Source organism: Neoarius graeffei, chromosome 14 (genome assembly GCF_027579695.1).
Source record: "Neoarius graeffei isolate fNeoGra1 chromosome 14, fNeoGra1.pri, whole genome shotgun sequence".
NCBI classification, from domain to species: Eukaryota; Metazoa; Chordata; class Actinopteri; order Siluriformes; family Ariidae; genus Neoarius; species Neoarius graeffei.
The window spans coordinates 78,909,770-78,926,482 of NC_083582.1; the positions used below are offsets into that span (position 1 = coordinate 78,909,770).

The 16,713-nt window shown below is 44.6% G+C and overlaps 1 protein-coding gene across 1 annotated transcript in view; it reads left to right on the plus strand.

Moving 5' to 3' along the window:
• The window catches only part of ca10a (carbonic anhydrase Xa), a 528,995-nt gene that overhangs the window by 490,898 nt on the left and 21,384 nt on the right, over nt 1–16,713 (plus strand). The window contains exon 5 of the mRNA XM_060939091.1: nt 5,388–5,483. Coding sequence (XP_060795074.1) covers nt 5,388–5,483 — 96 coding nt within the window. The remainder of the gene's footprint in view (nt 1–5,387; nt 5,484–16,713) is intronic.

Below are 16,713 nucleotides of genomic sequence, written 5' to 3' on the forward strand. Positions count from 1 at the left end.
GGGGCTATATTATTTTAGCTATTTCTGTTTCTTTTAAATACTTGATGACAATTTTTGGGGTTTTGTTTTTTTTTATTTTGTCCTCGCTTCAGCAACACGCTCCGCCATTTTGTTTTTGTCTACTCATGGGATATGAGCTGATATCGTAGTAGTAGAGTAACCAATCAGAGCAAGCGATTGCTCATAGCCAGTGAATGTGGAGATAATAATCTCAGATACCTTTTATGGTTACTTGTGTATACAATTCAATGAAGCCATGAGATACTAAATCATGGTCAACAAATTGTCAAATTAATACAATAATGATGATGTTTTCTTTAATGAAAACATGCCCACGGTTTAAAGGAAAATCTGACCAAGCACTTGTCTGCTACACTTACATCTAATTTCAGGTTAATTCATAATTTGCTCAGAAAATAGGAAAAAATAAAAATATGCAAAGAGACAGGGACAAACAGAAACTCAGTGGACAAAATTAATATTGAAAATATATGAACATTCACATAAATACATATTAAGCAATATTTTCTACATTTTGTCTACTTTGGATTAATGTTTAGATGATGTTTCACTTCCTGGCTCAATTGTTGCCTATTTTCTTATTTTTCTTCCTTTAGTTCCTTTGTTCATGTCCATGAATTGATTTTCTCTCGACAGCCACGCCTCTGTGAAGTGATTACTCACCGAGAAGTTATTTTCATCTGTTGTCTCGTCTTTACAAACAGTTTCTGACAAACTTTTCTCCCTTGCATTCCTGTATCTCTCTTTATAAATGCCATTTCCCTTGGTTTTTGAAGAACGCGTGAGATTGTGGCCTCGCTTCCACACAAATTCCTCTTTAAACCATTGTTGCAGCGTTGCTGTACGCTTGAGGTATTCACCGAGGGAAGATTACCTGAGCTTCACAATGAATTCAAATTTAAACTTGACAGGAGTGTTGAGATGAGGAGAGACGCCAGCTGCAGAGCTGTGATTGGGAAGGATGGAGACCCGGCTTGACAGGGGCTTGGCATCTCAACCTGATTGACACTGAGTTCAGAGCAACAAAAACTCACACAAAAAGAGCAAACGCACTACTAATTATTCACAACCATTTATTTTTGAGTTTGGACGAGCTGTGGGACCTAGGATTAAAGTTGAAGTTAGGATCAGAGCGAATGCATTGTGTTCAATATACAGTTCTGTGCAAAAGTCTTTGGCAACCTGTTGTTTTGTTTTTTTCATATAAACTTTGTTGTAGATTTCTATTTTATGACTTCTACATTAGGCAGCACGGTGGTGTAGTGGTTATCACTGTCACCTCACAGCAAGGAGGTTCTGGGTTTGAGTCCCGTGGCCGGCGAGGGCCTTTCTGTGCGGAGTTTGCATGTTCTCCCCGTGTCCGCGTGGGTTTCCTCCGGGTGCTCCGGTTTCCCCCACAGTCCAAAGACATGCAGGTTAGGTTAACTGGTGACTCTAAATTGAGCGTAGGTGTGAATGTGAGTGTGAATGGTTGTCTGTGTCTATGTGTCAGCCCTGTGATGACCTGGCGACTTGTCCAGGGTGAACCCCGCCTTTCACCCGTAGTCAGCTGGGATAGGATCCAGCCCACCCACGACCCTGCACAGGATAAGTGGCTACAGATAATGGATGGACTTCTACATTATCAAATCAGTACAAAAACATTTTAGAGTTCTAAATGTTCATTTCCAACACAAAATTAAATGTTACAGGAAAAAAAAAGTTTGTATCTGAGCAGCATATTCCATAAGCGAGAACGTCATCTCATCATCTGTAGCCGCTTTATCCTGTTCTACAGGGTCGCAGGCGAGCTGGAGCCTATCCCAGCTGACTACGGGCGAAAGGCGGGGTTCACCCTGGACAAGTCGCCAGGTCATCACAGGGCTGACACATAGACACAGACAACCATTCACACTCACATTCACACCTACGCTCAATTTAGAGTCACCAGTTAACCTAACCTGCATGTCTTTGGACTGTGGGGGAAACCGGAGCACCCGGAGGAAACCCACGCGGACACGGGGAGAACATGCAAACTCCGCACAGAAAGGCCCTCGCCGGCCACGGGGCTCAAACCCAGGACCTTCTTGCTGTGAGGCGACAGCGCTAACCACTACACCACCGTGCCGCCCGAGAGAGAACTTTTCAGATTAAAAAAGAAAACATAACTAGATAGAAATTGTGACTAAAGTCACAATAATTTGCACTAGCTGTTACAAACCGGGACGTCTGGTCACTGTACCCTATAGATCTGGAAAATGGAAAATGATGCTTAGTGAGGAAAAAACCTGTTTTTCATGGATCATTCTGGTTCGGTGATCCAGATCAGCACCAAAGGTCATAGCAATGTAATTCTGTCCAGAGGTATTCTTCATCTGCAGTTTGGTGATGATTGGTTGAAAAGTGAGGGAGAAATAGCGTCCTAAAAAACATTAGAATAATAATAATAAGAGGAAGAGAAAGTTGAAAGATCTTGAGTGAGAGGAACAATTTGCACCAGTGCTGCTCACGCAAATTAATGAAGGCTGCTGGGTTTTGGTGTAAAATGAAGAAGTGAGTGTGACAGTCAAAGTGTCCAGAAGAACTGTGGCTGGTTCTGTAAGATGCTCAGGAAAACCTACAGATCATTTCCACATAAAACTGACCTCACTGGACCTGAGACAGATATATATATATATATATATAATTTTTTTTCAAGCAAAGGGTCGTCTCACACCAAATACTGACTCTGTTTCATTTATTATGGCTCACTGATTACTGTTTATAGTATTTTTTTTTAATGTTGAAACATTTCATTTCATTATTTTAAGCCATTTTTGGTCGACAGCATTTCTTTACATGTGACTAAGACTTTTGCACACTACCGTACAGTATCTCATTGTACTAGACATCAACAATAAGAAGTGTCAAAGTGAGAGATGATCAATAATTTTCTACGTATGTGTACAACATGTAGCGCCACACTAGCGATAAAACAACATGTGCATTAAGCTTTTATCTTTTACATTTAATAGAGCAGTGAAAAGTACCTACAAAGTAAATAATTAGGCTTTGTTCTTTTTATTTATTTGTTTATTTTTAATATTTTTCAACATTATTTTTTTTGTCATTAACATATTTTTATCATATTATTTATTAGAATGTCTTTCTGTTTCCTTAAGTGTAGTTTTTTTAAATAAATATATATATATATATGAATAAAGAATAAAGATCTGTTCTGTTCTCTCAGTTCAGTGTAAATAAACTGACTCTAATGCAGTAATGTGTACAAATCATCAACGTCATCGTTAATACACTGTAAATAATTCAAGTTTATTCACACGCAATATATAATATGAGAAAAAAAAACATTACTAAAAGGCTTAGTACAATTATGTATAATAGAAAAAGAATTTGTTGACAATAGTTACTACCGGTACATTTATTGATGTAAGGTGTGTGTGGCTGTTGAAATAGTATAAACTTTCATGTCGTCACCCATGTGATAGTACTTTTTATTTATTTATTTTACAAGAGAACTATACAATTATACATTATGGCTAAATACACTATACTTATTACCTACACTAACACACAAACACTGAGCCTATAACTTATCATAACAGAATTTTTCGGGTATAAAGAAAGAAATGCTTATTGTTGGTTTAAAATAAGATATAATTTTAAGGCTGATTTAAATAATGGAAATGATCCTAACTTTTTGATTCTTGTAGGAATTCCTTCCTGGAGGTTGGAGACAGTAAATTGAAAGGAAAATTTATCATAATTTGTCTTGCCAGGTGGATGACAGTGTTGTAGCCGAGTCACTAAACCTCAAGTCCGAGTCCAGTCTTGAGTCCCCAGTGTTCAAGTCCAAGTCATTCAAGAAAATTTTGAATCAAGTCCGAGTCGAGTCCACTATTGATCTGAGTCGAGTCTAAGAACAAGACTCCATCTGCACCATGTGATGGTGGCTGTTGGTGCCTTTCTGTGAAAGCGTCTCTGCTGCTGTGTCGGACTAACGTTCCTGCTCGACTGCCTCATTTTAGTTAACAGGCTACAGATAAAAAGCTTGTTCATTGCTCAGCAAGCCCCGCCCACTATCAACAGGGCAAATAACATGAGAGAGGGTTAAGACTAGCGAGTTCATCGCTCAGCAAGCCCCGCCCACTATCAACAGCGCAATGAACATAGTGTGTCACTTCCTTCTCTGGGTGGAGTCTCGCCAAGTGGCGATTGAAGTTCAAGGTTGTCCCCGTCGTCTCCTCGATAGTTCTTCTACATATGGAACACACAGCAGTGCATTTTTTCCCACTGCATGAGAAGTCTGTATAAGCAAAGCGGACAATCCTAGCGGCGTCTCTCCAGGCATTTTAGCGCCGTTAATGTTAGTTTGCTCCTGAACATGACGTATGAACAGGTGAATGTGCATTCTCTTATATAAAATTAGTATTAAAATGAATGTGGATATAAATATCTTATGCAAATTATTATGGTATGTTACAAAAAATAAAGAAAAATTCAGAGTCCTCGTCTACAATTTACGAGTTCAAATGCAGTTAATGCACGAGTCCGAGTCCAAGTCAAGTCACAAATCCTTAAAATTAGGGCACAAGTCAGACTCAAGTACTACAAGGCTGGTGGATGAATAATATTCCTCTTCGCTGAAAATCCGGTGTTGTAAGGTTGTTGTTTGTTAGCCATCTTGAGCAGATTACTAAATGTTTTAGGAACTAGTGCGTTATTATTTACAGTTTAATACACTAGTGCAGACATATTCAATATGAAAATATTCTCAGAAGTTAAGACACTAAGTATATTATATAAAGGAGCAGCATGTTCCCTCACACTGGCAAAGAAAATATTTCTAATACACTTATCTTGTAATGTTGAAATCCTGGTTAGGTTGCATTTATAGGTACTACCCCATGCCAAAATATCGTAAGATAAATATGAGTAAATTAAAGAATAATAAACATCTGTTAAAGTCATCAGATTAATATAATCTCTTAGTTTAACAGTAATGTTAACGAATTAATAATTAACAATCATAACATTTGTTTAAAGGTTAGCAGATGAAATGAGGTACTAATATATAGAAACGGTTGTTGCCACAGAGAGCTCCCCCTCTTTTTTTAGATGTTGTTTTGCACCTCTTGCCCCACCCACTTTGGATTTCCAATAGAAACTTTGCATAATTAATATAAAGCAATGACTCTGCTTAAATATGAATGATTTCCATTCCAGTGTGAACGCAGGATTAAGGGCGGGGCTAGCTTTTGTATAAAACTGAGCACAATCTCAGTATATTGCTTTCGTTCCTTTAAATTCATGACCATCTCACTTGTGTAGTGTCCAAATCTCAAGAGAAAGAGTGTTTGTGTAAGAATGTTCTCTATTTCTACCAGGTCCAACTGATCCACTACAACCATGAGCTCTATACGAATTATACAGAAGCTGCAAAGAGTCCAAATGGCTTGGTGATCGTGTCTATATTCATGAAGGTAAGTAAAGCAAGTAAAGCTGAATGCATATGCTAAACAGGCCTCAACATTAGCACTTGCCTGATGGCCCGGCGGTGTTTTTTACGTCTTTCAGGCCAGTTCGGGCCACTAAATTTGGCCAAACAGTGGCCCGGGTGGGCCAGTATGTTTTCGATACAAATTAACAATTTTTCTTACTCATATTTTACCCAGAATTGTGAAGAAATTGTTCATAAAATGCACCTTTTCGATACGAGGTCCGCCATCTTTGTTTTCGTCACCCTCCGCTCTGCGGCAGGAGTGTGTCATCTTTGTGCATCTTCGGAGATGTTCGGCGCTGTTCAGAAGTGTGTTGTTTGAGCTTGTCACGGCTTTTTAATCAACCCAGAGCATTGACAAACTTACTATCTTGAGTCCGCAAGCATGGATGATCGCCATTCTCCTGTCTTCAAGCAGAAAAGATGCCAAGTTTGAGCTAAAAACAAATAAACCTCTCATTGTCCGATCGTCACCATCTTTATACCACTGTCTGCCTCTTCCGCTAGAGAGTTCAGTGGTGTCATTCATTCATAAATATGATCGTGCATAAATTAACTATCGGGTGTTAACGAATGGCTTCATTTTGAACTCGGCAGCCAATCAGAGTACGCGACGTCACGCTCAGTTTACAACTCGCCAAATATGGCGCCAAATCGTAAAACAGCATTTCAACACACGTGCTTTAGCTTCAGATGGTGTAAAATCGTTCAGACTTTTGTATATTAATATCAAAATTTCAGGATACACTGCCAAGAAATATGGCTACACGTGTATCAACTTTTAGTGATTAAAGAATGAAGTATAAATGTTGGTTGCTATGACTGAAATAGAAGAACAGATAAAATAACGTGGTAAATTAGATCTGATCCCATATATTATATTATTCAAATATCCAAAGATAATGAAATCTATCAAAATAGCCAAACTAGGTCTACATTAGCTCATTACAACAATAATAACTATTCTGACCCTCTCTGGTACAACCAGACCATGCTAAACCCAGTATACCCCCAGTTGCTTGGGTATCTGCTGTTGCCATGGCAACGGTTTATGCAAATGAGCTGAATTTGCAAAAATTTACTACTAGTTCCTGTTAGGACTTGGACTGTTTTGGCCTCTAGAGGCCGCTGTTATTTCCTTTTCATGTCGTGTTTATTTTGGCCTCTAGAGGCCGCCACTGTTCCTGTGTTTTGTGTTTGTGTTAATTGCCTAATTATCTTCACCTGTGTCCTTAATTAGTTTGTGTATTTATACCCCTGAGTTCAGTCCTCTTGTCAGGAGTCTTTGTGCTGTTATGTTTATCTCCAGTTTCCTTTGTACTGTGTTTTTTTATCTTCTTAGCTTTTGTATTTTTGCACTTTGCTTTTCTTTTGGATTATACTCTTTGGGTTTTTTTTGTCTTTTGTTTTGCCCTGTATATAGTGTATATAGTTTAAATAAACCTTTTGATTCTTTTTCTACTTCCGCCTCACGCCTCTGCATTTGAGTCATCCCCCTGGTGGCCTAGTGGGGGTTTGCTGGATTATCACACCAACGAACCAGGTTCGAATCCCAGCAAAACCCTAACAGAAAGACTCCGTCATGACCGACTCAGCAGAGGCTGCTTCAACTGTCTACCCGGCCAACCTTCAGGGAATTATGGCAGCTTTGACACGCTTCGGAGCGACCATGGACGCTCATGGACGTACGCTCACCAGCCAACGTGAGGCCCTCGCTCGCCACGAGGAACTGCTTCAGCAAATTGGGAAAACCCTGGCACAGCTGACATCTCTGCCTGCATCTCCTGCTCCTGATCCAGTTCCTGCTCCTGATCCAGCTCCCACTCCTGCTCCAGTGCCTCCTGCAATGCTGCCTTCTTCACCTCGCGAACCCAGCCTTCCTGCACCACAGAGGTATGACGGCAAGCACAGTGAGTGCCGAGAGTTCCTTACCCAGTGTCAACTCACCTTTGAGCTTCAGCCTACCACCTACACTACGGATCGCCGCAAGATTGCCTTTGTGATCACCTTATTAGCTGGTAAGGCGCGAGCCTGGGCTACTGCTATCTGGCAAAGACAGGGACCTGAGTGCTTTGATTTCCAGCTGTTTTCTGAAGAGATGCTTCGGGTCTTCGATCAGGCAGACATCAGTACCGACGCAGCCCGAAAGCTCATGTCCATCCGGCAAGGAGGAAGCGTCGCAGATTACGCCATCTCGTTCCGAACACTCGCAGCAGTAAGTGGATGGAACGAGACTGCCCTGGTGTCAGCCTTCCACCATGGTCTGTCTGACCCCATCAAGGACGGTCTGGCCTCTATTGGATGCCCAAGTGACCTCGAAACCCTCATCTCACATGCTATTCGTCTGGACAACAGGATGAGAGAACGCCACCAAGCCTTGAGCCCCCCCAGCCTCCCTACCTCTACCTGGAGACCGTCTACCTCCTTCAGTGACTGTCCAGAACCCATGCAAGTGGGTTGTACTCGCCTCTCCGCATCTGAGAGGGAGCGCAGAAGGAGGGACAAGTGCTGCATCTACTGTGGCAAGCCTGGTCACTTCCGAGCATCATGTCCCGAACTCTTGGGAAAAGGACCGCCCCGTCCAGCCGAGGGAGGGTTGTGACGGGGCCTACCCTCTCTCCCGGACTCCCTGGCCAAGGAATCTACATCCCGGTCTCCATCTCCTGGGGTGAGTCTGTCCACTCTTGTCAAGCTTTGATAGACTCAGGGGCGGCTGGGAACTTTATGGATATTCACTTCGCCCAAAGCATCAATATACCTACTGCACCTCTTGAAGTCCCTCTGTCTGTGTCTGCCCTCGATGGCCAAGCGTTAGGTGATGGAAGAGTCACTCAAGTTACTTCTCCAGTCTTCCTCCAGTCTCAAGGTCACAAGGAAGAAATATCCCTGCACCTGATTCCTTCACCTGAGTTCCCAGTTATTCTAGGCCTTCCTTGGCTTACTCGCCACAACCCTCGCATAGACTGGGTAACAAGCCAGGTTGTGGAATGGGGCCCTGCATGCCATGCCTCTTGTCTGCTCTCTAGCTCTCCTGTGTCTCCTGCCGAGCCCCCTGATCTCACCGAGTTATCTCAAGTTCCCACAGAGTACTGGGATCTCAAGGAGGTATTCAGCAAGAGCAGGGCCGCCGTTCTTCCTCCGCACCGGGCCTACGACTGTGCCATCGACTTGCTCCCTGGGACTACCCCTCCTCGTGGCAGACTGTTTTCACTCTCTCAGCCAGAACGCAAGGCCATGGAGGAATACCTCAAAGATGCCCTGGTCTCTGGGTTTATTCGACCCTCCACTTCACCTGCTGGAGCCGGCTTCTTCTTTGTCGGCAAGAAGGATGGGGGGCTCCGACCATGTATTGATTACAGGGGCCTGAATAAGATCACTGTGCGCAACCGATATCCCCTTCCGCTGATGTCCACAGCTTTCGACCTGCTCCAAGGCGCCACCGTCTTCACCAAGTTGGACCTACGGAACGCATACCACCTCATCCGTATCCGACAGGGAGACGAGTGGAAGACTGCCTTTAACACCCCGTCTGGGCACTACGAATACCAGGTGATGCCCTTCGGACTCACCAACGCACCAGCTGTTTTTCAGGCCCTAATCAACGACGTCTTAAGGGACATGATTAACCTATACGTTTTTGTCTACCTCGACGACATCCTTATCTTTTCCAAGACCGTGCAGGAGCACCGCCACCATGTCCGCCAGGTTCTCCAGAGGCTGCTACAGAACAATCTGTTCGCCAAGGCCCAGAAATGCGAATTTCATGTTCCCGAGGTCTCCTTTCTGGGATTTATTGTACGGACAGGCCAACTCCAAATGGACCCTGCCAAGACCCTGGCCGTCCGGGATTGGCCTACTCCCAAGTCCGTTAAGGAGGTTCAGCGGTTCTTAGGATTCGCTAACTTCTACCGCAAGTTCATCAGGAACTTCAGTTCTGTGGCAGCACCCATGTCTGACCTCACCAAAGGGACAGGTGGATCTTATGGCTGGTCTCCTCAGGCAGAAAAGGCGTTCAAAGACCTCAAGGACCGCTTCTGCACGGCACCCATTCTGGTTCTCCCGGACACCTCCCAACCATTCATCGTGGAGGTGGACGCCTCGGACAGTGGTGTCGGCGCGGTGCTCTCTCAACGTTCGGAAGGAAAGCTGCACCCCTGCGCTTACTTCTCCCACCGCCTGAGTCCTGCTGAGTCCCGGTACGATGTGGGGGATCGAGAACTGCTAGCGGTCAAACTGGCCCTTGAGGAGTGGAGGCACTGGCTGGAGGGAGCACAACATCCATTCCTGGTTTGGACTGACCACAAGAACCTGGAGTACCTCCAGCAAGCCAAGAGACTGAACCCTCGACAGGCTAGGTGGGCCCTGTTTTTCAGTCGGTTTGACTTCACCCTCTCATACCGCCCCGGCTCCAAGAACACCAAACCTGACGCACTGTCCAGACTGTTCTCTGCCACTAACAGGGAGAATGAAGTCGGGCCTATTATCCCTGTGTCCCGGATTGTGGCCCCTGTCCGCTGGGGTATTGAGGAGGCTGTCCGACGAGCCCAACGCCAGGACCCCGGTCCTGGGACGGGGCCACCAGGCCTCTTGTACGTCCCACATCAAGCCCGGGCCAAGGTTCTCCAGTGGGGTCACTCTTCCCCTCTCACCACCCACCCGGGAGCTCGGAGGACCCTGGACTTCCTGAAAAGACGCTTCTGGTGGCCTAACATGGAGAAGGAAGTAAGGTCATTTGTCCTGTCCTGTGAGGTTTGCACCAGAACCAAGAACCCACGACAGCGTCCCCAGGGTCTCCTGCATCCTCTGACCATTCCCCGGCGTCCCTGGTCCCACGTGGCAGTCGACTTTATCACGGGTCTCCCTGAGTCACAAGGTAACACGGTCATTTTGGTCTTAGTTGACAGATTCTCCAAGGCCTGCCGCTTCATACCACTGTGCAAACTCCCCTCTGCTCTTGAAACTGCGAAACTTTTGTTTAATCATGTCTTCCGAGTCTTTGGTCTTCCACAGGACATCGTCTCAGACCGAGGGCCCCAGTTCTCCTCCCGAGTGTGGCACGGGTTCTGCAAGGTCATCGGAGCCACTGCCAGCCTCTCCTCTGGGTTTCATCCACAGTCCAATGGTCAGACGGAGAGGCTCAACCAGGACCTGGAAACCACCCTGCGAGGCCTGGCTATGGATAACCCGACATCGTGGAGCACCTGGCTGCCATGGGCGGAGTACGCCCACAACACCCTGCAGTCATCGGCCACCAAGCTGTCGCCATTCCAGTGCCAATTCGGGTTCCAGCCACCTCTGTTCCCGGACCAGGAGGAGGACGCGGGGGTGCCCTCGGTCAACCAATATGTGAGACGGTGTCGCAAGACCTGGAGCAAGGTCAGGAAGACCCTCATACAGACCTCCAGAACCAACCAGACTCAGGCCAACCGCCATAGAAGACCTGCACACGCTTTCCGCCCTGGGCAGCGTGTTTGGCTGTCCACTAAGGACCTTCCACTGCGGGTGGAGAACCGCAAGCTTGCTCCTCGCTACATTGGCCCCTTCAAGGTGGTGCGCAGGGTGAACCCTGTCTCCTACCGGCTCCAGTTGCCCCGGACTCTGAGGATCAACCCCACTTTCCATGTTTCCCTGTTACGGCCCGTACTGACATCTACGTATGCCCCTGCCCCTAGGAACCCCCCACCCCCCCGCATCTTCCAGGGGCAGACTGTGTTCACTGTGAATCGCCTGCTTGACTCCCGCCGGGTCCGTGGCGGCTTGCAATATCTGGTGGACTGGGAGGGCTATGGTCCTGAGGAGCGCTGCTGGGTTCCTGCTCGGGATGTCCTAGATAAAGAACTGTGTCGGGACTTCCATTCGGCCCATCCGGATCGCCCTGGGAACGTCAGGAGACGCTCCTAGAGGAGGGGGTCCTGTTAGGACTTGGACTGTTTTGGCCTCTAGAGGCCGCTGTTATTTCCTTTTCATGTCGTGTTTATTTTGGCCTCTAGAGGCCGCCACTGTTCCTGTGTTTTGTGTTTGTGTTAATTGCCTAATTATCTTCACCTGTGTCCTTAATTAGTTTGTGTATTTATACCCCTGAGTTCAGTCCTCTTGTCAGGAGTCTTTGTGCTGTTATGTTTATCTCCAGTTTCCTTTGTACTGTGTTTTTTGATCTTCTTAGCTTTTGTATTTTTGCACTTTGCTTTTCTTTTGGATTATACTCTTTGGTTTTTTTTTGTCTTTTGTTTTGCCCTGTATATAGTGTATATAGTTTAAATAAACCTTTTGATTCTTTTTCTACTTCCGCCTCACGCCTCTGCATTTGAGTCATCCCCCTGGTGGCCTAGTGGGGGTTTGCTGGATTATCACACCAACGAACCAGGTTCGAATCCCAGCAAAACCCTAACAGTTCCCCCAAGGACATATCCTGAAAATTTGGTGTTTATATATTGTCTTATTAAAAAAATACAACATTCCACCCCTTTTTGGCTCACCTGAGCATACCTGTTAATTAGCTAATTAACAGGTAATTAGGGTTATAAATCACCCCAGAGCAGGTAAGGATTTGCAAAAATCTCACTAGATTATTCCCCAAAGTTCACCCTTTCAGGAAATGTATGGTTTGTCAGTGATTCTCATGATATTTTATTAATTAAGAAATAAAACTTCTTCATGGGCAATAAAAATGCCCATTTAAATCCAGCATGATAAGGGTTAGTATGCCACCCTCACCTTTCATCCAGACTTGGGACTGGCCTGTGTGTGTCTTGTGGCTATTATATAAAGGTGTATTTAAAAAGTTCATTGTACTTCTATTTCTATTAGAATATCTACAGTGGTGAGAATTCAATATCTACAATGTTGAGAATATATGAGCTAAAGCTGAAACCATGACAAAAAAGGAAAAAGCTTCCTGCGGTAGCTGTGGTTCAGGTACCGCACGCATTCGGGCCAGTAACTTTTCAATTCCACTGGCCCAATGGGCCACCAGTGGTAAATGCTTAATGTCTAGGCCTGCTAAACACGTTTAATGTTGGGTATTTCTGATTGCCATGTTTTCACTGCACTCACCAAAACAGACTACAGTGCATGTATTCTCTGCATGGCTGGAGGGAAAAAAAAAAGCTTTGACAGGAAATGTTGGGATGTCAATAATCCTTTTGTGAACTAAATTATTTGAGCAGTCGAAGGTCAGTATGTGCGTGTGTGTGTGTGTGTGCGCGTGTGTGTGTGTACGGAAAAAAAAATCTCGATGCCACAGGAACAATTAGCCATGCAATTATCCAGCTGCAGCTAAACAAGTTGTTTGCTATCTTCCTGTCACTCCAGGAGCACAAGGTTATGAAATAGCTTTCACTCGCTCTCGTAAATAGCAGTTGAAAGAAATATCTACAGAGCTGTGATGGACTGGCACTATTTTCTCCCCCGGGATGAAAGTTCAAGTTAAACTAATTAGATTGCCAATGTCAATCTCAGGCTCAAGCATCATCGCCTGGACGTGACTACAATCATTCACCTGTACCTTGGTTTGTGTTTAGCTCTCTCTGAAAAAAACAGGAGGTGCTATCATATCGTATAAGCTGGTCGAAGGAGGAGATAGAGGCCACTGACATCAGAACAAGAAGAATCCTGATAATGCCCAGAGGGTTTCACCCCAAGTCCAGCACCCTGAGACTGTACACTAAGAGGAAAGAAGGAGGCCGAGGACTCATGAGCGTCAGAGCCACTATCCAGAATGAAACAACAAAGATCCACGAGTACATCAGGGAGGTGGCTGCAAATGATGAAGTGCTTAGGGAACACCTCAGGCAGCAGAAACCCCAGAAGGAAGAGCAAGAGGAACCATCATGGGAAGACAAACCACTGCACAGGATGTACCACCACCAGATAGAAGAATTGAAAAATCCTACCAGTGGCTGGATGAAGCTGGACTGGAAGACGGCACAGAGGCACTAATCATAGCTGCACAGGAACAGGCCCTAAGTGCAAGATCGATAGAGGCCAGGGTCGACCACACGAGGCAGGAGCCCAGGTGTAGATTGTGCAAAGATGCCCCCAAGACAAGCCAGCACATAACAGCAGGGTGTAAGATGCTAACAGGAAAAGTGTACATGGAACACCATAACCAAGTGGCTGGCATACTGTAAAGAAACATCTGTGCCGAGTATGGACTGGAAGTCCCAAGGTCAAACTGGGACACACCTCTGAAGGTTGAGAATGACCAAGCTAAGATCCTGTGGGACTTCCAGATACAGATGGACAAACTGGTAAGGGCTAACCAACCGGACATGGTAGCGGTAGACAAATGGGAGAACAAGGCTGTAGTGACAAATGTGGCAATACCAAGTGACAATAACATCAGGAAAAAGGAGAAGTTCGAGAAGTATCAAGGGCTGAAAGAAGAGCTAGAAAAAATGTGGAAGATGAAGATGAAGACCCCATGGTGATAGGAGCTCTCAGTGCAGTGACCCCCAAACTGGGAGAGTAGTTCCAACAGATCCCAGGAACAACATCTGAGATCTCGGTCCAGAAAAGCACAGACCTAGGAACAGCTAAGATTCTGCGCAGGACCCTCAAACTCCCAGGCCTCTGGTAGAGGACCTGAGTTTGAGGGGAAAAAAAGAGATCACCCAAAGGAAGGGGCGAGTGGGGAACTTTATATTTATATATAATGTGCACTGGCCAGCTATACTCTGTAATTATCCCCAATCTGAGCTCTAAACTCTTTGCCACTGTTGTAGTCGAGTCTGAGTCCAGTGTCAAGTCCCCAGTGTTCAAGTCTGAGTCAAGTCCAAGTCATGAAAGAAAATTTCAAGTCAAGTCCAAGAACAAGACTCCAACTGCACCATGTGACGGTGTCTGTTGCTGCCTTTCTGTGAAAGCGTCTCTGCTGCTGTGTTGGACTAACGTTACTGCTTGACTGCCTCATTTTAGTTAACAAGCTACAGATAAAAGCTTGTTCATCGCTCAGCAAGCCCCGCCCACTCTCAACAGAGCAATGAACATAGCATGTCACTTTCTTCTCTGGATGGAATCTTGCCAAATGGCGATTGAAGTTTGGGGTTGTCCCCATCGTCTCCTCGATAGTTTGTTGTTTGTTTGTTTTATCTGTAACCGCTTATCCTGTGCAGGGTCGTGGGGGGCAAGCTGGAGCCTATCCCACTTGGCCATGGGTGAGAGGCAGGGTACATCCTGGACAAGTTGCCAGCTCATCGCAGGGCTGACCTCCTCGATAGTTCTTCTACATATGGAACACATCACAGTGCAGTTTTTTCCCACTGCATGAGAAGTCTGTATAAGCAAAGCTGACAATCCTAGCGGCGTCTCTCCAGGCATTTTAGTGCCGTTAACGTTAGTTTGTTCCTGAACATGACATATGAACAGGTGAATGTGCATTCTCTGACATAAAATTAGTACAAAAATTAATGTAAATATAAACATCTTATAAATATTTATAATAATATAAATATATTATGGCATGTTACAAAAAATAAAGAAAAAATCAGTCCTTGTCTCCAATTTATGAGTCCGAATGCAGTTAATGCGCGAGCCTGAGTCCAAGTCACAAGCCCGAGTCATCAGTGCTCGGACTTCCAAGTCAAGTCATGAGTCCTTAAAATTAGGGCATGAGTTGGACTCGAGCACTACAAGCCTGCTCTGTGCTAATACACTCTGCCTCTCCATAATCAGGTGTCAGTATTTACACAGGGAAAGTTCCTTGTATTCAGAGTCGGCTTATGCACCTGCTTCAGTCAATTTTCTGTGCTCGGTGTTATCATCAGATTATTGAAATCATCTGTCTATAGTTCATGCATCTGAAGTAGCTGGATTTTTCCTGAGTAGGCCATCATCTTGCCTTTAAACCGTTGTTTCAAGAATAAGCTGACCAAGCGCTCATCTGCTACACTTACAGCTCACATTGTTCATCAGTTTTATCCAAAACCAATTCCTTGACAATAATAATCAGTGTCTCTGATTAAGATGCATCCTTTCTGATGTCTGTGCAACAAAGTAGAGAAAATGAGCATTAGAATTGTTCAGAACTGAGACATGCAGTAACTATCAGCGGTTACTGTATATTAGAGGTATGAGTACTGATAAATATTCAGATACAACAGACTATACTAATAGGCTGGTACACATGTGATAATACGTATAATAGTACATACTGTGACAGTTTTGAGAACTCAGCCTGCCATGATAATGCATTATAACATTCCCCATCATAATAAACGACGTAATATTCCCACTCGGTATTAATACGCTAAATACACTGCATGAGACACTAACACTAAAACTGTATGATAAACTTATCCACACGACATACTCATGCCCTGGAGGAGGTCCAAATCTAATTCCAGGGCACTTTATGAGATCTGTGCTAAATGCTAATACATTACAGGATATCCATAACACTAATAGGATCATGCTAAGATATGATCATTTGTTATCCAGCAGTTAAAGATAAGAAGAAGAACATGAAAATAAAGCTTTGTGATGACAGATGGAAGTTCAGGAAAATGTTATAGTCATTTCTCGTCATTATAAATGCTCGAGTCATGTTGCCGTTTACTTCTTAATGGCACTTCGGCTTGCCTTTTTCTTGAGATGAATGTCTCCAAGGATGCCTCGTAAAACTTTTCAGTACAAATTTGCAGCATCGTGAATTTGCATTAGTGTTTGGTTCTTTTCTTGTACGCCCAGGCATTCGTTCGTTCGTTCGTTAGTTAGTTAGTTATTTTTTGGTCTTTTGTACGGCATAATTTCTTCTTTATTGTTTGCTATAATTTTAAGGGGATCGCTCAGTGAGCTCAGTGGCATTTTCCCCACAGGCAGGGTTGAGGATCTGATTCCCATCCTTGCATGATTCAGCCTGTCGGTCGTTTTCTCAAGCCTGCCTCATGCTGTGTTCACTGTGAAAGCACTCAGCTGCCAGGAAAGACTCCCTCCTGTGTATAAGTGGTATGAGCTGACAGCCGAGCTTCCCATCACAAAGGCCAAGGACTTTAAGATGTGCACAATCACATACAAGTCATGCACACTGACACAAAGTAGGAGGAAAATGTACAGTATTACATTCGGTTATAAAAACATTGAAACTTGTCCTATTTGTGTTTGTTTTGTTTTCCATCTTTGTTCTACATATAGTAGCCTGTTTGTGATATAATACAGACATATAACATGCATGGGATTCCTCCGGGTGTTCCGGTTTCCTCCCACAGTTCAAAGAC